Source organism: Bos javanicus, chromosome 25, assembly GCF_032452875.1.
Source record: "Bos javanicus breed banteng chromosome 25, ARS-OSU_banteng_1.0, whole genome shotgun sequence".
NCBI classification, from domain to species: Eukaryota; Metazoa; Chordata; class Mammalia; order Artiodactyla; family Bovidae; genus Bos; species Bos javanicus.
Genome location: NC_083892.1, coordinates 1,385,610 through 1,410,597, shown reverse-complemented (window position 1 = coordinate 1,410,597; position 24,988 = coordinate 1,385,610). Strand labels below are relative to the sequence as shown.

Here is a 24,988-nt window from a genome sequence, read left to right as displayed (position 1 = left end):
ACTGGCTGGGGGCGGGGCGGCAGGCGCTGATTGGCCGCGGTGTGTAGACGCCTGCGGGTGCAGCCCGCCCCTCGCGCCGCAGCCCCCGCCGCCGCCTGCCCGCCGCCCCGGTCATGGTGCTGGGCCGCGGGCTGCTCGGCCGCTGGAGCGTCGCAGAGCTGGGAGCCGTCTGTGCTCGTCTCGGCCTGGGTAGGTGGGCCGGGGCGGGGCTGACGCGGGGTCGGGAAGGCCCGGGCGCCCAGGGGCTGGCCTGTCAGGGCCCTGGGACAGGGCAGCCGGCCCGCGGAGGCGAGGCGAGCCGCCCGGCCGGCGTCGTAGCCGGGCTAACGGCGGTTGGGCCGGTCGCGCTCCCCGAGGCGGTCCAGTGCGGGGCCCGCACAGGCGGGGCTGCCGTGGCTGACGATGTTTTTTATTGACACAGGATTGTAAGCCCTCGCTGACGCCGGCGGGCAGGCCTATTGGGGTCGAGCAAAGGCTACCCAGCAGTTGAGTCAGACTTTGAGAGGGCTGAAGACAGAGTGGGGTAACTTGTCAGCTGGGGGGTGCTAACGGATCTGTGCTAGGTAAGGAAATGTGTGTTGCGGGGGCGCTCGGGGGGCCCCGTCTCGGGACCCCTGCTTTCCCGGGGTCTGCCTGGCAGCCAGCGAGCGCCCCCCGTCCTCCCGGACTGCGGGGGTCGAGGGCTCCCCCACACGCATCCGCCCCCCCCGCCCCGCCCCAGCCCATGCAAGCCCGGCACTTGTGAAGCCCTGGGGCGATGCACCCGTGTCTGAATCCGCACGGCGTGCGTGCTGTGTGTGCTCCACGAAGTGGATCCCGGCTTTTCACGTGAACTGTGGCCGGCGAGTTGCTGGACCCTTGCCCTCCCTAGTTCTCCTATCCCGGCCTCTAAAACGGGAGGCGTTGGACAGCCTGACCTCCTGGGCCCTGATCGGACAGCTGTCAGATTCGATTTTCACCCAATTGCCTCTTGCTTGCTTAAAATATTTTGACCTTGATTTTGAAATCGCCTTTTATTTCCTGATACCTTATCAGGCTGATGTAGCAACAGGGGTGGTAGGTTAAGCTGAGATTTTGGAGCAGTGAGCCGAGTGACCACGGGGCCCTGGGTGGGGAGAAGGAGCAGGTGGAAGCCCTTCTTGGCCGTGTCCTGACCTCACCCAGAGCAGAGGGTGTCTGGAGTGCGTGGTGTGCCACCATATCTAAGGAAAGAGCTGGGTTTTTCCACGTAGGGACCCGTTAAAGGGTCAGCTGAGTTTCTGTGTTGGGAGGCAGACAGGTGGTGAAAATGGGACTGGAGGGGATCAGCAGGAGTGTGGCTGCCTCATTCAGAGGGGGCTCAGCCCTCTGCTGTGGTGAGGAAGGAGCTTCCCAGGTCCAGAGAAGCCGGACGCCATGTGTCTCAAGACTCGGCCCTGACTCTGCTTCGTAGTCCTCCTGGGGTTCAGATTCTGGATACTGGGGCTGAGAGCAGGTGGCATAGCCCAGAAACCCAATTGTAGAAAAATAGGTTTTCTTGCTGAGCCTGAGGAGAAGGGCCTGGATAAAGCCCAACTGGTTGTCACACCTGTGTCCCTTAACGCTGAAGTTCAGGCAGTTCCCTGGGCATGGCAGATGACTGCGAACTCTGCATCAGAGGTGTCCTGTCAGTCAGCCAGTCAGTCTGTCTGTCAGTCAGCCAGTCAGTGTGTCGATGCCGCCCACTTTCTGGATCCCTTTCCTGGAGAGGCCCCATCCTAGCACCTACCAGACTAAATAGGGGTTTCGTTGTGGAAAGTATTTTGGCCCCTGTGTCTGGGGCGCAGGATGCTTTTGCCCTGTGGTCCCTCCCAGCCCACCCTGGCTGCCTCCTTTGCCTCAGTTGGACAGTGGTTCTGTGTCCTGCACACTTGAATCTCAAACAGATGTGGCCAGCTCTCCCATATCTCAGGCTGTGCTGGAGGGGTTTTATGCATCATCCAGATTTCAAGTCCCTGCCATTCGAGAGTGAATCTGCTTTCCTTCTCTGGTGCGTGACCTGAGAAGGGCTCTGAGTCGCTGCAGGGGACTTGGGCTCCCTTAGCTCGCAGAGGGGAAGAAGCGCCCGCCTGGCGCTTTCACTCTGGGTTTCCTTCTTTGTGGTCTTTCTCCGAGTCAGGTGTGAAGAACCCCAGAGCTGACTGTAGGCGCCTCTCACAGAGGTTTGAATTGCAGTTACACTGGCTGTTGTGTCCTTTTAGAGCCCTCGAGAAAGAAAAGAGGGACCCTAAGTGTGAAAGAGCCAATTTCCACGAATATGAACATGAGCTGTGTTCTGTATTCTCCTCATGGATGTGGTTAATGAGGGTATCCTCTTTTCTAAGAAAACTTAGAAAACCTCTCATGTCGAGGCTCTGCACATTGCGTCCCTAGGATCTTGCTTCTGCGGATGCCTGTCCTGCGGGGCTAAGCGCTGGCTTTGAAGTCTCGGCCCAGCATGGCCTCGTGTGGACGCTGACTGGAACTGCACTTTGTCTTCAGGTCCAGCCCTGCTGGGAAGCCTCCACCACTTGGGTTTAAGGAAGAGCTTGACCGTGGATCAGGGCACCATGAAGGTGGAGTTACTGCCCGCTCTGACCGACAATTACATGTACCTGCTCATTGATGAGGACACCAAGGAGGCGGCCATTGTGGATCCGGTGCAGCCCCAGAAGGTGGGAGGCCAGGCCCAGTGCCCCTTTTCCATCTCCTGATGAGTTTGATAACCCAGGGCCCTTGCAACCTGGCCAAAGCTAAACAGAAATTAACCCATTTGGTTTTTGAAAAAGGAACTAGTGTCCCGCCACTCAGTTATCAGGGCAAAGGAACAGTGAGGGGCTGGAGGCCACCAAAGGCTTTGGTGTGGAGAGGAAGGGCTCCTGTGTGCAGAGAACCTGGGCAGGAGAGGCAGCGGCCCTTCCAGCGCCACCACCTCCTCCAGGCTTTGTGCACCTTGGCACTGCCTTCAGGGGGTGGTCTTGGCTGGAGGGGCTTGGAGAGGTCGTGCCCCACGGATCACAAAAGAAAAGGCCTCCTTGTCGCCCTGCCCTCCTGGAGTCTGGGCGGGTGGGCCAGCTCCCTGGGCACCCCTGCCCGCAGGCTGATGCATGGGCCTGGGCCGGGGCATGACCAGCCTGTGAGCTGCCGCCTGTTTGGTTGCAGGTGGTGGAAACGGCGAGGAAGCACGGCGTGAAGCTGACCACAGTGCTCACCACCCACCACCACTGGTGAGTGCTCCGGGGCCCAGCCTCCTCTGTGCCAGCAGGGCCCCTGGGGCTCGCAGCTGTGCTGCACATGCCCCGAGGAGGAGCGTCCACCGGGTGGGCTGGCCGGGGTGTGCAGGTTCCTGGGGGACCCCCGGGGGGGCCTGGCAGCCTTTTTCCCCTCTGTGACTGTGAGCTGCAGGTCAGCCCCAGCGGGCCTCTGACGGGACTTCCAGGCACCTGCCTCTGCGCTGCTGCCCCGAGTCCCTCAGGCCTGGTGACTCGGGGGCCCTGAGGGCAGAGGCTCACGCCAGGGTCCTGGGGCCGTGAGTGGGCCTCTAGCAACATCTTTGCAAGCTCTTGAGCTTGTGTGGTGGGAAGCTGGCCTCAATATTGGAGAGTAAACTGGTCTAGACGTTAGTGTTTTTGAAAATCAAGCTGTCATTTTTGAAGAGTTTGTGATTTTTTAGATACTTGAAAGCTAAAGGATGGAAAAAGCTCTGATGTTTGGGTCTTAGGCCTAGAAGTGCCTGCCCAGGGCCCTGTTGAAACTTTTGAGGCTCTTCAAAGCTAGGAAAAAAATCTTTACTTGGCTCTGAATATTCTTTTCCAAATAACTGCCCAAGGGCAGCGAGCGTCTTTGAACCTGCTCCTGTGGCGCTTGGCCGAGCTCGGGGCGTGTCCCAGGGTAAAGGGAGGCCTTCCAACATCTGTGGGAGTGTCGTGTGGACGCGGTTGGCCAGAGTCTGTTAAATGTTGGAGACTTGTTGGTTGATGTAACTGCAGACCTTTGGGGTGGCTCAGCCTCCGGGGCCTCAGGCATTACTTCCTGATTTAGGGGCTCAGGCCTGCGGTGGCTCCTGGGTGCCCTGTGGCTGCTCTTGGGATCTCTGCCCGGTGTGGCCTCTGTGGGCTGCGGGGCCTCCGCCTCCCGACTTCTCCCAGTGTGACTTTCTTGCACTGAGAAACCCCTGCGTCACACGTGGCTTTTCCCACATTGGGGTGCCTTACAAACTAAACCAGGACCCAAACTGAGCTGCAGGGTGTGGCCCGTGCCACCTTGCCACTTACAGGTGGCGTTTCCCAGGTCAGCACTGAGTGTGCTTCACGGTTGGCTCGGCCTGCGTGTATCAGCCCCACAAGGAGGGCCGAGGGCGGCCTGCTCTTATCTCAGAGCCCCGCTGTTGCCGGGCCTGTGGGTGAGTGTGTAGTGAGGAGCAGGTGTGCCCTGGTGATTGGAAAGCCCCCGCCTCAGCCTGGAAAGGCTAATCTTCAGGCGCAGGACACCCCAGCCCTGCCCTGCATTCAGGGCCCCACAGGGCTTGTCCTGGTGTGTTTCTCCCCCAGCAAGCCCGTGGCATGGAGCTCTTCTCTTGAACTGGGCAGTGTAGGGAGCTCCTGTGTGCGTGTCCAGGGGGCGCCTTGCTGCTGGCTGCACCATTGAGCCTCCTGGGGAGGTCGTTCTGAACTGGCCTGTCCCTTGGTGACACCGCCCCTGGCAGCTGGGTGGTGGTGGTTTAGGTCTGCTCAGAGTGGGCCCATCTGGGCTGTGAATCAGAGTCACCTGACGGCTTTTCAAACAGGGCGTGCCCCAGGCCCAGGGCATCAGGGTGCCCAGGGCATCAGCGCGCGTGGCTGGGGGTCAGGCCTCGCTGTTCCCAGACCCCAGGTGACTCTGGTGTGCCTGAAGCCTGGGAGCCGGGAGCACAGGAGTCATTCAGGGCATGCAGTTTGCTCCATCTGCTCCAGAAGCTTCAGCAGCAGCACGGCGGGGCATGGCAGGGCCCTCTCATGGGGACGGGGTGTCTGAGAACGTTCTTCTCAGCAGAACCAAATGATGGACAAGAACAGGAAGATGCTTTTCTGCTTCAGAGAAACATAACTGGGCAAAATAAAAACTCCATTTGGTCACGGCGTGGAAGTGGGCACACCCCCTGTGTATCAGCAGCAGCCCCAGCTCCCCCTTTCTGACCTCCAGGGACCACGCTGGCGGGAACGAGAAGCTGGTCAAGCTGGAACCTGGGTTGAAGGTGTACGGGGGTGATGACCGGATTGGGGCCCTGACTCACAAGGTCACACACCTGTCCACACTGCAGGTGAGGAGGGACCGACAGCAGGGCTCAGGTGTGGTCCTGCTGGGCTCCAGGCCCGGTGCCCGCTGCCTCCTGGCGGTCCCCTGGCTCGCCCCTGGGACCCAGAGGGGCACTGAGGGCTCAGCTGTGGAGACAGCCCAGCCTGCACACAGGCGGACGCGCTCCAGGGCCTGCCTGGCCTGCACAGTCCCTCTGCCGAGAGTCTGGCGCGCAGGTCAGTGTGCAGATGGTGACTGGCCGAGGGAGAAGCCAGAGGTGTGGCTTTGAGGTGCCTGGTGGTTCAGTCGCTCAGTCGTGTCCGACTCTTTGTGACCCCATTGACTGTGGCCCACCAGGCTCCTCTGTCCATGGACTTCTCCAGGCAAGAATACCAGAGTGGGTTGCCATTTCCTCCTCCAGGGGATCTTCCCGACCCAGGGATCGAACCCGGGTCTCCTGCCTCACAGGCAGATTCCTTACTGACTGAGCCACCAGGGAAGCCCTTGAGACGCCCGGGGACACGGAAATACAGACTCTATGGAATCCTCTTTCACATCAGGGGTGGATTTCTCGGGAGGGGACCACAGTGAGGTTATATGGGAGGGTGGCCTTGGCTCAGGAGAGGCAGCTGGGGCGTCTGGGCAGCGTGTCAGGACGTGTGTGGGCAGCAGCTGCCACACAGTGGACCTGTTAGCACTTGGTGACCCAGGTAGAGGGCACACAGAAACATCAGTTCAGTTTCGGGTAGGTTAGAACGTTTCTGAGGTAAAGACTGGGGCTGGGGTGGAGGTGGATAAGGGAACAATAGGCCAAGCAACTAAGAGAAAACCTTCTTCCCCACAAGACGCCTGGTGCAGACTTGGCCTGGCTTTGAGGAAACAACAGGATCAGCCCTCTGGTTGGGCACACCAGCAAGCACCGGCTCACGGGGGTCCCTGCACCTCCAGGCCTGGGTCCCGTGGTCACCAGCAAGTCCCACCCTCACGGGGTGGAGCCGCGGCTGGGGAAGCCCCATCGCCCTTGATGGCAGCTCACGCCGGGGGGCTGGCGGGGTCTGGGAGAACCTGTGGGCCTGCAGACAGGCCCCCACACGCAGGGACACAGGCTGGTGTGCACTCTGTTTCAGGTGGGGTCTCTCCATGTCAAGTGCCTGTCGACGCCGTGTCACACTTCCGGACACATCTGTTACTTTGTGACCAAGCCCAACAGTCCCGAGCCGCCCGCTGTGTTCACAGGTGAGTGTAGAGTGCTCAGGTGTGAGCTGCGGAGCCTGGCATTTTTTGTAAACCTCTGGGCAGAGCAGAGAGCGTGTCCTGCCAGGCAGACTGTGCTGGGCCCTGTGTGGACCCCAGCGCTCGGGGTAGAGCCTGGGCCTCGGCACAAACACACCCAGGGGCCAGGCAGCCCTGGTGGGCACTGGGCAGAGTGTCCCCTCCAGGCTGGGCTTCAGTCCCATCTGCAGGGCCCCTGGGAGCTGTGGTCCTGTATGAGGGGTCCCTGGAGGTCCAGGCGGGGCCGGTGAGATTGTGGGCGTTTGGCAGGATGGTGCTGGCTGTCAGAATTTAGGGATCACAAGATGGCCTGGCCTGGGAGGGGCTGCTGGGCAGGTGGGGAAAAACTTGGGTTTGGCGGGTGGTCTGAGAGCCAGGGCTGATAGGAATGGGCAGTGAGGGGAGCAGCCGGGCTTGCGTCTGAGCAGCTGCTTGGGGCCCGGTGGGGCCAGTCAGTGCGGCGGGAGGTTAAAGGTGTGGAGAGGGTGGCACCCAGACTCGGGGGGGCCCTGGGCCCTGTCGGGTGGGGGGCAGGTCTGGGGCTGTGGCTGGGTCAGCGCAGGGGGCAGTGAGGAGCCTGGCTGTGGAGCTGAGCAGCGGCCCTAATGGGGGCGTGCGCGGCCAGCAGCCCTCCAGCTGCACGCTGTCCTGCCTCGCAGGTGACACCTTGTTTGTGGCCGGCTGCGGGAAGTTCTATGAAGGGACAGCGGATGAGATGTACAAAGCCCTGCTCGAGGTCCTGGGCCGGCTCCCTGCAGACACGGTAGGCAGGGTCCTGTCTGCTCGCCAGTGGCAGCAAGACCCTCACCTCTTGCTGAGCCCTCGGGCCAGCTCCCTACCCGGGGTCTCTCAAGCCTTCCTGCATTGGGAGGAGTGGGACAGTAGAAGCATTGCTTCTGGAAGCATATTTTTTTCCTTGAATGTACTTTTTATTGTCATTTAACATACACACCTGCAATGCAGGAGATGTGGGTTCAGTCCTTGGGTTGGGAAAATCCCATGGAGATGGAATGGCTTACCCACTCCAGAATCCTTGCCTGAAGAATCCTATGGACAGAGGAGCCTGGCGGGCTGCAGTCCATGGGGTCGCAAAGGGTCAGACACGACTGAGCGACTAACACACAGGCACGACACACACAGGACGTGCGCTTACCTTGAGGGACGTCTCGCGGGTGCTGCCCCCAGACGGGCCCAGGCCCCTCACGCCACCTCTGAGGGGCTGGAGGGTGGGTTCACAAGTCTCCTCAGAGCTGGCGGGTTTGGCTCTGTCCTCAGAGAGTGTACTGTGGCCATGAATACACCATCAACAACCTGAAGTTTGCTCGCCACGTGGAGCCCAACAACACTGCCGTCCGGGAGAAACTGGCCTGGGCCAAGGTGAGCGGGCTGCAGGCGGAGGGTCCTGTGGGCTGGGTGCCGTGAGGCCGCTTCCCGGGAGCACAGCGCTCGCAGTATTGGCTCCAGAGCAGGTGGAAAGGGCTCCCTGGGACAGCAGGCAGCAGCAGACCAGGTGGGTTCCAGCCCAACGTGGAGCCAGAGCCTGGGCTGTCTCCCTGAGATCCTTTCTGACTCAAGGGTCTGGGCTGGGCCTGGGATCCTTATCAGCCAGCAGCCAGGGGAGGCCGCAGCAGCAGGTGCCGGCCCCTGTCCGCTCGGGGAAAGCACCTTGGAGGCTGCTTGTCTGAAAGGCATTATTTCTGCCTTGGCCCCCAGCGTGCCCCGTGGCTCGTCCCACGGTCGCGTGTTGTCCTGCAGGCATTTTCTGTAATTCTCAGATGAAAGGTCTCGTACACATTGTCAGATGTGTTCCGAAACAGTTCATGTGTATGGATTTTATTGGAAATGATTATCGAGTCTTTAGAAATATTGATTTTTGTATTTTGATCTTGTGTCCTTGTGACTTTGCTTGCCTCAGTCTAGCATCTTTTTCCTAGATTCCTTAGCACACAGTCATGCCATCAACATTAAGATAGTGTTGTTTCTTCTTTTCCAATATATTTCATTATTATTTTGCCTTATTGCACTGGCTAAGCTCTCTTGGACAATGTTAAGTAGACATGGTGAGAGTGGACACCTTTGGCTCGTTCCCAGTCTTAGGGGGAAAGATTCAGTTTCACCATGAAGCTAATTGCTTTAGTTGTGAGTTCTTTTAAAGTATGTTTATCAAGTTGAAGTTCACATACATCCCTGGTTTTCTGAGAGCTTTGTCATGAGTAGACGTTGAATTTTGTCAAATGATTGTTCTTCATCTATTATGTAATCATGTATTTTTTTTCTCCCTTACTCTTATTAATGTGGAGAAGTGTATCAGTTGGTTTCAAATGCTACACCAACCTTGCTTTACTGGACAAACCTTAGTCATGGTGGTGTCTATTTTTGTGTCTGTGTTCTTAAGAGATGTTGGTCCGTAGTTCTATTTTTTTGTCGTGTCTTTGGTCTTAATGTGAGGGTGGCGCTGGCCACAAAAAAGAAGAGTTGGCAGCGCCTCCTGCTGTTTACTGAGTGTTTCTGCGGTTGTTATTATTTCTTCTTTAGTGTTTGTTAGGATTGACTAATGAAGTCTTCTGGACACTGAATTCTTTTTTGTGGAAGGATTTTTTTGTTACGAATTGATGTTTTTAATTTGTGTAGGGCTGTCAGATTTTCTTCTGGGCTATCTTTTCTTGAGTCAGTTTTGTTAGCAACTAGTATCTTTCAAGGAATTTCATCAAGGTTTTCAAACTTACTGACAGTTTTTAGTTTCCCTTTTTATTTTCAAGCTTGTTGAAGTTTAGTTCACATGTAAGAAATTGCATCCGTTTAAAATGAACTGAGTGAATTTTGACAGATTAAATGACTCCCCCTATGTTTAAGACCTAGAACATCTCCACCCCCAAAGCTTCCTGTCTCGTTTTCTCTGCCTTGCTCCAGGATGTCATTAGAACTTAGTTTACGTTTTCTAGAATTTCATATAAGTAAACTATACAGTGTACTCATATCTTTTTTTTTTTTTTTTACCAAGCAGAATAATTTTGAGATTCACTCATGTTGCTGCCTGTATCAGTTCATTCCTTTTCATTGCTGAGTGGTTTTCCTTTGTTCGACCATACCACAGTTTGCTTATCCATCACCCGTCAGTAGACATTTTCTGGTTACTGGCTGTTGTGAGTAGAGTTGCTGTGAACGTCTCTGTGCAGGTCTTTGTGTGACACGTGGTTGTGTTGTTTTTTATCCCCACCAGTGAAACAGGAGCACTCTGGGTGCTCCACATGTGTCGATCTTCTCATTTTAGCCATCTTCATGGGCAGGCAGTAGTGTTTCATTGTGGCTTTAATTTGCATTTAATCTAATAAATTTAACAATTTATTATAATAATTTAATAACTTTAATAATTTGCATTTAATTTAATAAATTTAATTTAATTTCCTTAGTGCATAATAATTTTGACCATCTTTCCATGTGCTTATTGGTCATTTTGTTTAGTGTTTATTGAGATTTTCTCCCCATTTAAAAAACTTGATTGTCTTCTTGTTGAATAATAGTTTTTTTTTTTTAAGTTTATTCTAGATACAAGTTATTTTTCAGATACATGTATTGTGAAGTTTCTCATTCTGTGACTTGCCTTTAATTTTATCAACACTGTCTTTTCCAGAGCAAGCAAATTTTTTTACATTAAATTTTGATGATGTACAGCGTGTTTTCTTTTGTAGTTCATACTTTTTATCTCCCATCTAAGAAAGCTTTGCTTTGCCAAGGTCAAAAAAAAAAAATCTCCTGTTTTATTTTGGAAGCTTTATAGTTTTAACTTTTAGATCAGTATGACCTAATCCACCCCCTCCAATATCTGCTAGATCTGTAGTGATCCTCCCCTCTTTTATGTGGCTGTACTGGGTCTTAGTTGCTGCTGGAGGGATCTTTCATTGCAGCATGTGGGATCTAGTTCCCTGACCAAGGATCAAACCCAGGCCCCCCGCATTGAGAGTATGGACTCAGCCCCTGGACCACCAGGGAAGCCCCTGAAGGCGTCCTGATGCCACTGCTCACAGTGTGGGTGGGAGTGGGACCCTTGGGAATGAGGGCTCCTGATGGTCAGGAAGCCTGAGCACAGCTGTTGACAGCGGCTGTCCACTCCTGGGCCCTGTGGCCCTCAGGGTGAGCCCAGCAGTAGAAGGGCAGGGGCTGCGGGGCGGGTGGAGACCCTCAGCTATTAACTCTGACCTTCTTCCTGTAGGCGTCTCTATAGCAGTGAACAGTTGGCCAGACGTCCCGTCTGCATCTTCTCTCCATCTGCCCTGGTCAGTGTTGATCAGGAGCGAGGGCGTCCTGAGTGGAGGTGGCGAGCTGTCTGAGCACCCTGTGATGACAGCCACCCTCTTGGGGGGTGTCACCCCAGGGAGGGTTCCTGGGAACTGGCTGCCCCACCGTTCTTGGCAGTGAGGTGCTCACGAACCACGTGCTGTCCTTGGGGTGGGGCTGTGCTTTCTGTTTCCTGGCTTTTTGCTGGTTGTGACTTCCGTCATATAAAACATAAGCTTTGTATTAATGACAGAAAGCCCCCTGTCCCCCTGCACCTCTGGGTCGTGGTGGGTCGTGGTGGCGGCCGGAGCGCTCGTGCCCCTCTCCACGGGCAGGGAAGGGCCTGTGTTCACGCTGACCGTGTGCTCACTGGATCTTCTCAGGTGGACGACGTGTGAAGGCTTGCTCAGCTGTCCCCTTTAGAAGCTTCCGCACTAAAGCAACCCGCTTGTCTTGCAGGAGAAGTACAGCATCGGGGAGCCCACGGTGCCATCCACCATCGCCGAGGAGTTCACCTACAACCCATTCATGCGAGTGAGGTGAGGGCGCGGGCGTCCCTGCTGCGCAGCACGCCGGGCAGGGTCCACGCCCCCGACTCTCCTTAGAGGGCGGCCAGTGAAGCAGATGCTATTTCTTAAAGTGAGCACTGTTCTTGGTGCCCTGGAGAGGGTGTGGGTCCTTTCTGACCCTGGGTCGTGATTGGGAGGTGATGAGACTTGTGCCTGGGGTGCCTCCACGTGCTGGGCGGTGCCGGACGCCAGTGTGGAGCGGGCGTCACTGGGTCACAGCGGGGCTGGCTCGGCCAGCGCATTTCCCGCAGAGGCGAACGCCCAGGCTGTCCACTGGCTGCCGCCGCCTGCAGGCCCTCTTCTCCCCTGGCGCCTCTGGGAGGGGCGGTGGGGCCGTGGGTCTGGGTGCAGCCTGCAGCCTGGCGCTTGGCTTCGCAGGGAGAAGACGGTGCAGCAGCACGCGGGCGAGACGGAGCCTGTGGCCACCATGAGGGCCATCCGCAAAGAGAAGGACCAGTTCAAGATGCCGCGGGACTAGCGGCTGCGGGGCCTCCCGGGCACTCAGTTGTGCCGGCTGACTCTCCGGCCAGGACTGCAGGAAGTTCTGCCTCCGTTTAATTTTAAATTAATTGCAGAGCGCTTTGCTTGTGTTATCAAATGTTCTAATGCATATTTATAAGAGAAATTTAGAAAGTGTTTATTCCCGGGAGCTCTGCTTGCAGACCGCGTGTTGTCGCCGACCTTTTCATGGGCGCCCCTACAGTTGCCGTGTGAAGCCCCCACACGACACCGCAGGAGGAGCTACCCCCACTGGCCCCGGCCAAGCCAGCACGCCCTGGTTGGGTTCCCAGAACAAGGCCCCCATTGGGGTGGGTACTCCCCCTTTTCCTGCCCCTGCAAACGGACACCTGGCATCACCACCCCCTCCCTGCCCCTCCCCAGTACCTCTAGAGGAAGCCTCCTCTCGCGGCTCGTGTCCAGTGTCGTGTGTGTGCTGACGTGCAGTGGGATCCCAGGCCAGGTGCAGCATGGGGCGGGGTCTGGGCGCTGTCCCTGTGAAGGCCGCCCGTCCTGGGACATCACCTGCTGCGGTGATGCCCCCCTTGACGTCTCCTCCAAATGGGTCACGGCACAGCGTGGTTGTCGCCGTCTCCCTGGATCCCTCAGGTCCTGTCCTGGCCGAGCGGGCCCGCGTCACCCCACAGCCGCCTGTGTGGGCTCCTCTCCAACCACAATGCTTTCTCTGTGGAGCCCGAGCTCCCTGGAGACCTGGAGGGAGTTTGCATGGGCCCTCCTGGCGCTCCCCATGGTTTTATACCAGCAACTGGACATGCGGGTGCAGGAACCTCAGGACGTGGGAGTCGCAGCCGTCCCTCCAGGCGGCTGGTGTTGGCAGCCCCTCCCAGGGATGCTGAGCTCCGCCAGCAGCACAGCGATCGCACGAGGGTGAGCGCTTCTCCCCAGAACCTGCTGCCAGAGGCCCCTGTCCCTCAGCACGCTGGGCCCACGTCTCTCATCTATAGAAACGTGAGGAGGAACACGCACACCATCCTGCCCCCCTCCTCGTCCTCCAAGAGCCCGGGGCACTCAGCAGGGAGCGCTTCTCTTTGCACACTTGCGATGGTGCTGCCTCCAAGCAGTGGGGCGCGTCCTCACTCTGCCGCGCTGGTGCCCCGTGGCCACAGGCCCTGGCGGCGGCTGAGCTGGGGACGCGGGGCTTCCTTCTCAGCACCTCCGCTGCGCTCGGGGCGCCTGCCCCACGTGCCGGACACCCTCGTCCTCGCTGGACTGGGGCCACAGAAGGTGCCTGGCTCCTGACCACCTTCCACAGCTCACTGGCCACTGGGATTTCCTTCCTGGGGCCGCGTCTGCTCCTGGGTTTCTTCACTGGTTGCTACCAAGTCTTTGTTACTAATCACTGGGAATCCTTTATTTCACGTTGCATATTTTATGATTTCTTTGTTTCTGTGTTTGCAGTCTTCTAGTTTGATGCTGGTCTCACCGTCTGGTGTCTGTTAAAGGAATTCTTGATGTTGTCGAATGTATATTTTTTACTTCATGAAAAATGGTTTTGTGTTTAGCAGCCTGTTTAGCAACTCTTTGCCACCTCTGATGCCGCCCTGTAATCTGACCCAGTGGCTTCCGGTTTGTGGTTTTTGTTGCCGAGCTGTTTGTGCTGGTGTCTGAGGGATTGACGCCTCACGTCCCAGCCCCTCTGCACCACCCGCCGCCCTAGCGAGCCGGCACCCAAGGGTCCAGCCTGCTCTGCGGCCCTCCATCCCGTCCATCTGTCTGTCCGTCTGTCTGTCTGTCTGCTGACGCTGCCTCACAGTCCCCATACGGTTCTTCAACCCCAAGATTGCGGCCCAGCCTCATCCGTCAGGAGAGTCCTGGCTCTTTGCTCTTCTGTGTAAAGACCAGGGTGTTCGTTGTCCGGCATCTGGGATGGCATGATGTCGACTCACTAGGCTGGGAAGAAGTGACTTTTTGTGATCTGAAGTGTTTCCGATTATGAGGACGCTGCTCATCCATCCGTGTGGGGCTCTAGAGCCGTGCGTGCTGTGCGCAGGGCACAGGTCAAGTCTGACATGTCTCCAGCGTGTGGGGCGTCCTAATGCCAGGAGCCGGGCCATCATGCAGGAGTTGGGTGGAGAGGCTGGGGCCGGGCGTGAGGGGTGGGTCGAGCAGGGCGGGCCGGCTGTGTTGCCGGGGGATCTCCGGGCCCTGGAGGGCCGGCAGCAGGGCTGGGGGCTGCTGGCGCGTCTGCCCGGCCCAGCACGCGCTCCTCAGGCCAGGCAGCTTCCAGCGCCCAGTCACATGCTCCCGGGCGAGGCCCCGCTTCCTTGGCACGTTCTCTTCTCTGGGTCTAGAGATGAGAAGGGAGCCTGGAAGCCACCTCACTGCTGGGGGAGTCTGTAGAGAAGGAGACGCTAGTCTGAGCCTGGTGCATTCTGTTGTGGGAATTTTAAAAACAGTGATCCTGTTTTTTAATGGTGAGAAGAGCTGTTGCCTCCAGCTGCTTTTGGTAGCTTACTTCCTTTCCTACATTTTCAAATCCGGCCTGTTGTGTTCTCTCGTCTCTGCTGTGGCGTTTGTCTTCCCTGCTCCTTCCAAGCAGAGCCCGTTGCTGTCTGTCCTCTGGCTTTGGGGTCCTGCTTCCTAGCTCCTCAGGGGTCTCTGATTCTTCCTCCTGAGAAAAAAAGGAGAGGCTTTCCTGGACCACCCACTTCTAGGGACATTGGTTCTTAGTTGGGGCAGCAGAGAGTCCTGGGGAAGAACTGGATCTTAGATATGGGAGTGAGCCTGGCCTGGGTGCTGTGGATCCAGAAAGGAAGGCTGATTCTACAGCCATGCTGCCCCCAGAGTACATGCGCCTGTCCCACGCTGCCCCCAGGGTAGGTGCGCTGTCCCATGCTTTCCCAGAGTACACGCACCTGTCCCACGCTGCCCCCAGGGTACGCATATCTGTTTTTCTCTGGCTCTTGCAGCTCAGAGTCATCTTATTCTTGGTCAGCATATTTTCTTAAGCCAGAATCTTGACTTCTTAAGGTCCCAATAATCTCTCTCTCTTTTCTCTGATTTCTGTTCTAATCTTCTATTGAAGAAATGAGTATGTCATGTCTACTTTAAATGGGCAAAACTGAAAGGGAAAATGGGTAATTTAGCAATAATGGAGATTCTTTAATAGTCCAGTTGATAACAGGACGCTATCACTCAATCAAACCTACTTACAGAACATTCCTCCAACATTTCCAGGTGCTCATGGAACATTGTCCAGGACAAATGATATCTTCAACCCACAGATGACAATGAATTCTAAAGAACATACTTTGTATAATTCCAAACTCCAGTTACATTAGATAGCTACAACACAGTGAAGTCTGGAAAAACCCAGATGTTTGGAAGTTAACACATCGAACTACTGTGTGCATCAACCAGAAGGGAAATGAACACAAAATGTGTGGGACGCAGCTAAGCAGTGTAACAGAAGAAGGCCTCAAAAAACCCGGGCTCCTGCCTTAAAACACAAAAGGAGAGAAAACAAAACCCAAAGGAAGCGAAAATAATGATTAGCAAGGAGTCAGTGCAACAGAAAACAGTGGTTTTTCGCTGCCCAACAAAATATTTACACACGAATTACCAAAATGATGATTTTTGAAAAGGGGCACATCCTATCAATCCCAAAGAAATGGCCAGAACTTGCAAAGGAACGCTAGGGGAGCGGTGCCAACAAATTAGATGAAATGGACACATTCCTTCAGTTGATTCAACAGAAGTCTTAAGGCTTCATGCAAAAGAAAGCTCAGGGCCATACGGCTTCACCAGTGCATTCCGCTAGTAATGCTAATAGTCACTCACAAACTCTTCCAGAAAACACAGGAGGGAACACTTCCCAATTCACTCTACAAGGCCATTATCCCAACAAAACCAGAGATCAATGTCCCTCGTGAACACAGGTGTAAAGTCTTTAAAACGTTAGCAATCCGAATACAGTGACATTCCACAGCACAGACAGGTGGGATTTATAACTGGAACACAAGGTTGACTGAACATCTAAAATAATAATAAACCACGGTCATAGAACAAAGGACAAAATCATCTCAATGGATGCGGGAAACCGTGACAAAATCCCATACCCGTTTGTGGTTTAAAAAAAAAAAAAGTCAACAAACCTGGAATTGAAGGGAGCCTCTTGGAATTGATAAAGGACATCTGTTTAATCTCCAAATGCTGCTGTATCAAGCCATGACAACTCAGTTGTTTGAAGTGGCACAGATATATCACCTGCCAACTGAGAGGTCGGAAGTCTGTCAGGAGTCTCACTGGACTGTCAGCAGAGCTGCTTCCCTCTGCTCCAAAGGGAGACTCTGTTTTCTTGCCCTTCCCTGCTGTGCGAGGCACCTGAGTCCCTAGCTCCTGACCCCCCTCCTCCATCTTCAGAGGTGAGCAGCTGGGGGCCAAGTCCTCTCATGGCCTGGAATTATAGTGGGGCCACCTGGAAATCCATGTTCGTTTCACCGTCTCCAGGTCAGTTGATCAGCAGCCTCAGTTCCACTCTGCCACGTGACCCGACATATTCATGATTCCAGGGATAAGGACACGTGCAACGGTGGCTGGCAGCGTTATTCTGCCTGCGACACTGTGGATCAGAGACGTAAGCCAGCGTCGTAATTCACGGTTAGCGATGGAATGCTTCTCACTGAAGTCAGGAACACAGCAAGGATCTCTGCTCTTGCCACAGAAGGCAGTGCACACACTGAAAAGGAGGAAGCGAGAATGTCCTTATTCACAGATGGTGTGATATTACATAGGGCTTCCCTGGTGGCTCAGCTGGTAAAGAATCCACCTGCACTGCGGGAGACCTGGGTTCGATCCCTGGGTTGGGAAGATCCCCTGGAGAAGGGAATGGCTACCCGCTCCAGTATTCTGGCCTGCAATAGTCTGTATAGTCCATGAGGTTGCAAACAGTTGGACACGACTGAGCAATGGCTTATCCTAGAGAATCCAGCTACACACACCTGGGACTAATTAGGAAGGTCCTGGGAAACACGATCACCAAGAGAAACCTGCTGTATTTGTACATACTGAAAACAATCTGAAAAGGAAATTAAAAGAGCTGCACTCAGGGGCTTCCCTGGTGGTCCAGTGGCTAAGACGACACGCTCCCGATTCAGGCCCAGGTCTGATCCCTGGGCAAGGAAATGGCTCACACGCTGCAATTAAAGATCCTGCACGTCACTACTAAAGACCTCAGACACTACAGCTGAGGCCTGGCACAGCCACATACATACATACATGTATGTATATTTTAAGAAGGAAAAAACCGGCTCCATTCATATAGCATCAAAACTCATAAAGTACTTAGAAATTATCAAAAGTAGTACAAGATTTATATACTGCAAACTACCAGAAAAAAAAAAAAAACTGCTAAGAGAAAGAAAATGTAAGTAAATAGATTCTATATTCCTTAAAGATTTTTGTGATCTTGGGTTAGGCAAAGAGTTTAGACACCACATCAAAATCATAAGCCATGAAAGAAAAAAACTGATACACTGGAATTCATTAAAATAAACTCTCTTACTTCAAAAGACAACAGCAAAAAAAAGTGGCAAGCCACAAACATAAAAATATCTGCAAATGTTATCCTTGACAATCCATAAAGTCCTATCTATAATGTTCAGCGTAACAACTCAGTAAGGAGACAGTTTAAAAATGGATGAAAGTCTTGAATAGACACTGTGCTAAAGAAGATACAAGAATGCCAATAAACACATGAAAAGGTGCCCAGTATCAATCGTCAGAGAAACACAGAAGGGCTCAAAACCAAAAGAGAACAAAGCCGACTGTACCAAATAGCGGTGAGGATGTGGGACCAGACTCTCACAGTCTGTAGAATTACGCAGTCGTTTTGGAAAACATTTTTTAAAAACAAAATACTATGTGAACCAGTAACTCCACTGCTAAGAATCTACCCAACAGGAGTGAAACCTGTGTCCACACAAAGGCTCACGGCAACGTTATACATAATAACCCCAGAGACACCAACCAGATGTCTATCATCTGATGTATGAGTAAACAGACATTATTCAGTCACAAGGAGGAATGAAGTTCCGATGCCCGCTTTGTGGACGAACCGTGAAAGCGTGCTTGGCGAGACAGGCAAGTCACAAAGGGCGCCTGCTGTGCGGGGCGCTCTAACACCGCAGCGCCTGCACAGTGGCACACGCTTGCTGAGAGTCTCCGAGTTGTACTGTGTGCTGACGGGTGGATTTCATGGTGTGAGAATTGTGTATCAGTAAAGCTGTTTTATTTAACTGATATGCAGAGTACATCAGGAGAAACACTGGGCTGGAGGAAGCATAAGCTGGAATCAAGATTGCCGGGAGAAATATGAAGAACCTCAGATATGCAGATGACACCACCCTTATGGCAGAAAGTGAAGAGGAACTAAAAAGCCTCTTGATGAAAGTGAAAGAGGAGAGTAAAAAAGTTGGCTTAAAGCTCAACATTCAGAATACGAAGATCATGGCATCTGGTCCCATCACTTCATGGCAAATAGATGGGGAAACAGTGGCAAGTGTCAGACTTTATTTTTTTGGGCTCCAAAATCACTGCAGATGGTGATTACAGCCATGAAATTAAAAGACACTTACTCCTTGGAAGGAAAGTTATGACCAACCTAGATAGCATATTGAAAAGCAGAGAGATTGTTTTGCCAACAAAGGTCCATCTAGTCAAGGCTATGGTTTTTCCAGTGGTCATGTATGGATGTGAGAGTTGGACTGTGAAGAAAGCTGAGCGCTGAAGAATTGACGCTTTTGAACTGTGGTGTTGGAGAAGACTCTTGAGAGTCCCTTGGACTGCAAGGAGATCCAACCAGTCCATCCTAAAGGAGATCAGTCATGGGTGTTCATTGGAAGGACTGATGCTGAAGCTGAAACTCCAATACTTTGGCCACCTCACGCGAAGAGTTGACTCATTGGAAAAGATCCTGATGCTGGGAGAGATTGAGGGCAGGAGGAAAAGGGGATGACAGAGGATGAGATGGCTGGATGGCATCACCGACTCGATGGACATGAGTTTGGGTGGACTCTGGGAGTTGGTGATGGACAGGGGGCCTGGTGTGCTGTGAGTCATGGGGTTGCAAAGAGTCGGACACGACTGAGGGACTGAACTGAACTGAAAGCTGTTTTAGGAAAAAAAAAAAAAACTGTTGGGTAAGGCATCAGAGTTGATACTTTATTACATTATCCCAACATACTTCTAGAAAAACATTTCAGCCTAGACAAAATGAAATGGAGGAAAAAGGGTAACACTTAATAACAGTATCAAAAGTAACAACCATCCATAGGAAAAAATTTTTTTTAATATATGCAAGATCATAACACAGAAATCTACACAAATACCAGGGAGAGAAACTGAAGAAGACCCAACTGTGCCCCGTCCACACTGGAAGGGGAGGCTCAAACTGCCCCAGGTCAAAAGTGGACAGGCAGTTGTGCACACGCGACAGGCTGCCCCCCGTGGACAAGGAGGAGGCCGGAAGCCCCTGCACACGGAGAGGGGTCTGCTCTGCCTGCAGAGTTCCGTGGGAGCCCAGATAGGGCCCGGCTACCTGGACCTGACCACAGCAAGCTGGAGCCCGAGAGGGAGGAAGAAGGGAAAGCCACTGCCGAAATCCACCAGGAAGAATGAAGCTCAAACGGCAGCTCACTCTTAGGAAGCGAGAGAGAGGGGAGGCCCCGAGACCATCGCAGAGAAAGGGCAGTGATGGGTCCCCCAGGTCTTTTAAGAGAATACGCTCAAGTCCACTGGCAGAACGGGACGTGACACCGCAAGGAGCTTGATACGTACGTCAGCCTAGATTAAAAAGCTTTTCTCCCCACAGTTTTTCCATTTAAGGAGCATCTTATGAGGCCACATGAAGATTAGAACTCTCACCAGAATGACAATGAAGAGAATGGAGAGGCAGATCAGGGTGCCAAAGACAGGCCTACTGGCCACACACGACAAGGGGCTGCATCCAGAACACAGTTTAAAACAAGTCGCACTGACAGCACCCAGGTAACTCAGCAAGAGACTAAAACGCACTTTACAGGAGGCGACAACCCTCTGGGCAGTGAGCCTCTCTGAAGCGTTGCCTGCCATCACTGGCGACTGAAGAAACGCGGGACAGCGACAGCCACTGCTTACCCGCCTTTGGGCTGAGTAGACAGGGTGGGGTGCTAGTGAGGCCCCCCTGGCCCCGGGCGGGGGGTTGTTACCTGCCAGGACGACACACCCTGGGCCCGGCAGGTCCACTCAGGACATAGAAACGCGCAGGGCCCCTCAGGGCCGCAGCCCCAAGGCAGGAGGCGGGGAGGGTCTACAACGTGGTGCCTTGTCCATGAAGACCGGAAACCAGGCTCCTCAGGGGCCCTTGGGGTCAAGTGGGAAGAGGCCAGGGCAGTAGTCGTCCTGGGTCAGGACAGGCCACCCCGGGGAGCAGGGACAGAATTAGCCCCAGGCTTCTCCCAACTCAGCGGGCTGACCACCAGCTACTGCAAGACTTGGGCAAGGCTAACCCGGCTGCCGCAGTCCCAACAAGCGTTCCCCGACACACACGCTCCCCAGGGATTTACAGGAAGTCCCACCCCAGGCCTGTGGGTGTCAGGGGACAGGCGCCGGCTGCTTGCCGGCTGGGAGCTTTTCGGTGCAGAGGCCCCAGGGCCTGACTCCTGCTGAGTCTGCACTTTCTACTGTGTAAATGCGTGTTTGCCCTGTAAACTTCTGGGTGTGGACTTTCTCCCTGCAGATCTATAATTTCTCAGAAGAGAAGCTGAGAGATGACCTGGAAAAAAGTCAAAGCTCGATAAAGGGAGGAAGACAAAGCCAGTCCTTGAGTCATGGCATGATCTGGGGAGGGGCCACGAGGCACGGGGTCTCTGGGCCCGGGGGCTCCTGCCTCACCCCCAGCCCTCCTCCTCGGCCTCACTGGGAGGCCTCCACAAGCCTAGCCTTATCCACGCATGGTTCCGCCTTTTTCAAGCCCTGATGACACAGGCCCTCCACCCCAGGGGGAGCAGAGGAAGAAGGGGTAGGCGGGCGCCGCAGCCACGGGCAGGGTCCTGGTGAAGGGGAGGGGTGGCTGGAGGCCAGCCCAGGGACGCAGCTGGGTCTGGAGGAGCCGCACCCTGCCTCCCACGTCTGACCCGGGGCTGACCTCAGGCCAGACACTGGCCCCGCCCGGCCTGCACAGTGTGGGGTGGCCGTGCCCCACGGGTACCCCAGAGGGCAGGAAGGGCCGCTACTGCGGGGGCTGGTCTCACGGCCCCAGGATGTGGCCCCCGAGGCCAGGCTACCCCCACTCTCCTCCCTGGAGAACAGGGCCGGGAAAGCAAACAGAGCTGCCAGGACCCGGCCAAGCATTCCTAGAAGAGGCTGGGGGTGGGGCACGGCCAGACAGCAGCTGACCCTGAGGTCACGGGAGAAGCGGAGGCTGGGCCAGGCCCTGGGAGCTGACCGAGGATCCCACCCAGGTGGGGAGGAACAGGCGGGGCGTGGTCAGCATTCGGGGGACTGGCAGGCCCAGCTTAACTCCCACACAGCCATCGGCTGGGCAGGGAGCCCCCAGGAGCCCCGAAGGGCCCCCACCCCCAAGCAGGGGGTGGCTGAACACTAGCCCCTCACAGGCTGCTCTGAGGGAGACCCCCGCCCAGCACTGCCTTCAGCCCCAGCTCGTGGCCAGCCCTGCAGGGGGATGGGGGCGGGGGAGCCAGGATGATGGGGATGGGCCTGCGGGCCTCAGAGCTGCACCCACCCTCCTTGCCCCTGAGGGCACGGTGGGCAGACGCCGCCCCCAGCCCGTCCCCTGTGCCACCTGCCCCACGCCCCGCTCTCAGAGCCGCCGCTGGCGCCCGGCAGGAGGGGGTTAACGGCGCTGGGGCCAGCAGCTGGGCTGGCCGGCAACACGGGTGCTGCCCCGCGGAGGGGAAATCCAGAGGGCAGGAGCAGCGGCCCAGCAGACGCCCGCTCCCGCTCGGCACGAGGGATGGCCCCAAGCAGAGGTGAGGCTCCCGCAGTCCTGCCACTCACGCAGGGGTGGCCAGCCCATGCCCCAAGCCCACTATGGTAGGGGCTGCCCCCGGGAGGGCTTCGCTCTGGGAGCCCCCGGGGGAAGCGTGGCCACTTGTCTGGGGGGTCCGCCCACCTCCTCTCCCACCCTGGGCCCAGGAGGGGGTGCGGGGGATGCAGGGCCCCGCACCACCCCAGGGCCCCGCCCAGGCCCCCCCACTCCTCAGAGGCCAGGCCAGTGCCACCCGGTCCCCTTGCGGAGCCTCGCCCACCCCAGCTGCCGTGCCCATCCTGAGACCCGGAGCACTCAGGACAGGGAGGGGCCCGGTGCGGGGGACAAGCCCAGTGCCCAGTGGAACTTTGGGGGGCCTTGAGGGGAAGCCTGGCATCCTTTGCCCAGTGATAGAACCAGTCTCCAGTGGTCAAAGGCCTGGGGCCCCATTGGCCCTCGAGGCTGGCACCCTCCTCCTCTCCCCATGCTGGCTCTGGGCTGAGTCCCTGGTACGTGCCACACACATACCAGGGAGGGAGGTGCCCCTGATTGGGGGGTCTGACTGGGGCAGTGGGCATCCAGCTCAGTGTCCAGGCCCTCAGGACAGCAAGCGCTTGCCCACCCAGGCCTGCTCCAGAAGGTTCTGTCGCTCACGCCTTCCTCCAGGCCTGCCTGGCAGCCTAGGCTGGCTCGAGTGTCCACCTTGGGGATGAGAGTGACACACGGCCTAGTGGCCAGGTCCCTGGTCCCCAGTTCCCTCTGGTCCTGCACAGTGGAAAGGGCAGCCGGTCTTGACCCGGAGGACGTCCCAGTCCTGCCCGTTGACGTGGGGCCCGCCTCTCTTGCCCACACCTTCCACTCTGGTCAGCAGGGCCTTCTCTTAACGGGTGCGTGTCGTGGTCCTGGGGTGCAGCTGAGGCCTGGAAGGTCCCGTGTCTTGCTCCGACCTGAGTCCCCGTCCTGGGCCCCTCCCCAAGCCCCTCTCCCCACAGGAGTCCCGGCCCTGGTGGTGCTGCTGGTCTCCTGGGCAGCGCTGGGTCCCCACGGCCTGGAGGGAGTGGAGCCCGTGGCGCCAGCAGACCCTGAGGGCCTGCAGTGCCCGGCGGTCTGCTCCTGTGGCCACGACGACTTCACGGACGAGCTCAGCGTCTTCTGCAGCTCCCGGAACCTCACACGGCTGCCTGGGGGCCTCCCGCCCGGCACCAGGGCGCTCTGGCTGGACGGGAACAACTTCTCCTCCATCCCTGCGGCTGCCTTCCGGAACCTCTCGGGCCTGGGCTTCCTCAACCTGCAGGGCAGCGGGCTGGCCAGCCTGGAGCCGCAGGCGCTGCTGGGCCTGCGCGGCCTGTGCCACCTGCACCTGGAGCACAATCGTCTGCATGCGCTGGCGGCGCACACCTTCCTGCACACGCCCGGCCTGGCCTCGCTCGGCCTCAGCAACAACCTGCTCAGCCGCCTGGACGAGGGCCTCTTCCGGGGCCTGGCGCACCTCTGGGACCTCAACCTGGGCTGGAACAGCCTGACTGTGCTGCCCGACACCGCGTTCCAGGGCCTGGCCGGCCTGCGGGAGCTGGTCCTGGCAGGTAACAAGCTGGCCTACCTGCAGCCTGCGCTCTTCTGCGGCCTGGGCGAGCTGCGAGAGCTGGATCTGAGCCGGAACACCCTGCGCAGCGTCAAGGCCAATGTCTTCGTCAAGCTGCCCAAGCTTCAGAAACTCTACCTGGACCACAACCTCGTGGCCGCCGTGGCCCCGGGTGCCTTCCTGGGCATGAAGGCACTGCGCTGGCTGGACCTGTCGCACAACCGCGTGGGCAGCCTCCTGGAGGACAGCTTCCCGGGGCTGCTGGGGCTACATGTCCTGCGCCTCTCACACAATGCGCTCGCTGGCCTGCGGCCCCGCACCTTCAAGGACCTGCACTTCCTGGAGGAGCTGCAGCTCGGCCACAACCGTCTGCGGCAGCTGCCCGAGGAGGCCTTCGCGGGCCTGGGCCAGCTGGAGGTGCTGGCCCTCAACGACAACCAGCTGCAGGAGCTCAGGCCCGGCGGCTTCCTGGGCCTGCTCAACCTGGCTGTGCTCAACCTCTCCAGCAACTGTCTGCGTGACCTCCCGGAGCGGGCCTTCCAGGGCCTGGCCAAGCTGCACAGCCTGCACCTGGAGGGCGGCTGCCTGGCCCGCCTGGGCCCGCTTGCCTTCGCGGGCCTGTCGGGGCTGCGCCGGCTCTTCCTCAAGGGCAACAGCATCGCAGACGTGGACGAGCGCAGCCTGGGGGGCCTGGCTGAGCTGCTCGAGCTGGACCTGACTGCCAACCAGCTCACGCACCTGCCCGGCCGGCTCTTCCAGGACCTCGGCCGCCTAGAGTACCTCCTCCTCGCCCGCAACCGGCTGTCTGCGCTGCCGGCGGACGCCCTGGGGCCCCTGCAGCGCACCTTCTGGCTGGACGTCTCCCACAACCGCCTGGAGGTGCTGCCTGCGGCAGCGCTCGCACCACTCAGCCGCCTGCGCTTCCTCAGCCTCCGAAACAACTCGCTGAGGACCTTCGCACCGCAGCCCCCTGGCCTGGAGCGCCTGTGGCTCGAGGGCAACCCCTGGGACTGCGGCTGCGCGCTGGGCGCCCTGCGGGCCTTTGCCCTGCAGCAGCCAGCCTCCGTGCCCCGCTTTGTGCAGGCCCTGGCAGAGGGTGACGACGACCGCCAGCCGCCCGTGCTGGCCTACAACAACATCACCTGCGCCAGCCCGCCCAGCCTGGCGGGCCTCGACCTGCGCGACGTTGGCGAGGCCCACTTTGCCCACTGCTGACCCAAGGCTGCCCCGGCGTCCTGACGGGCCCTCGCGACCCCGGGGGGACACAGTTCGGGACCTGCGAGCCCCAGCCTGCTCCCTGAGAGCCTGTTCATGAGGGTCAGGGACACGGCCTCCCTAGCTGTCATCAATTAAAGCAACCAAATAAACGGGGCCACGTGTGAGGGCAGGGCTACAGCTCAGTGCGGGTGGGGTGCTAGCCAGCGCCCCTTTGGCTGCCGCGGCCCCATGGCCTGCCCTGCGCCCAGCCTCCCTTCTCATCTGTGAATCCCCAGGTCACCCCTCTGGGAGTGGTGGGCCTTCACTCGGGTCCTC

General features: G+C 57.0%; 2 protein-coding genes across 2 annotated transcripts; both read left to right on the top strand.

Annotated features, from left to right (window-relative positions):
- Window positions 1-12: 12 nt before the first annotated feature.
- Window positions 13-12,027, top strand: HAGH (hydroxyacylglutathione hydrolase). Its single transcript, XM_061400759.1, has 9 exons — window positions 13-189; window positions 2,500-2,672; window positions 3,160-3,224; window positions 5,179-5,296; window positions 6,399-6,507; window positions 7,203-7,306; window positions 7,819-7,920; window positions 11,278-11,357; window positions 11,766-12,027. Exons 1-9 carry the CDS (start codon window positions 114-116, stop codon window positions 11,863-11,865), a joined length of 927 nt encoding a protein of 308 aa, XP_061256743.1. The 5' UTR covers window positions 13-113; the 3' UTR covers window positions 11,866-12,027.
- A 100-nt stretch (window positions 12,028-12,127) lies between these two features.
- On the top strand, window positions 12,128-24,837 carry IGFALS (insulin like growth factor binding protein acid labile subunit). The gene is made up of 2 exons (XM_061400744.1): window positions 12,128-21,874; window positions 22,851-24,837. Exons 1-2 carry the CDS (start codon window positions 21,859-21,861, stop codon window positions 24,668-24,670), a joined length of 1,836 nt encoding a protein of 611 aa, XP_061256728.1. The 5' UTR covers window positions 12,128-21,858; the 3' UTR covers window positions 24,671-24,837.
- The last annotated feature ends 151 nt before the right edge of the window (window positions 24,838-24,988 follow it).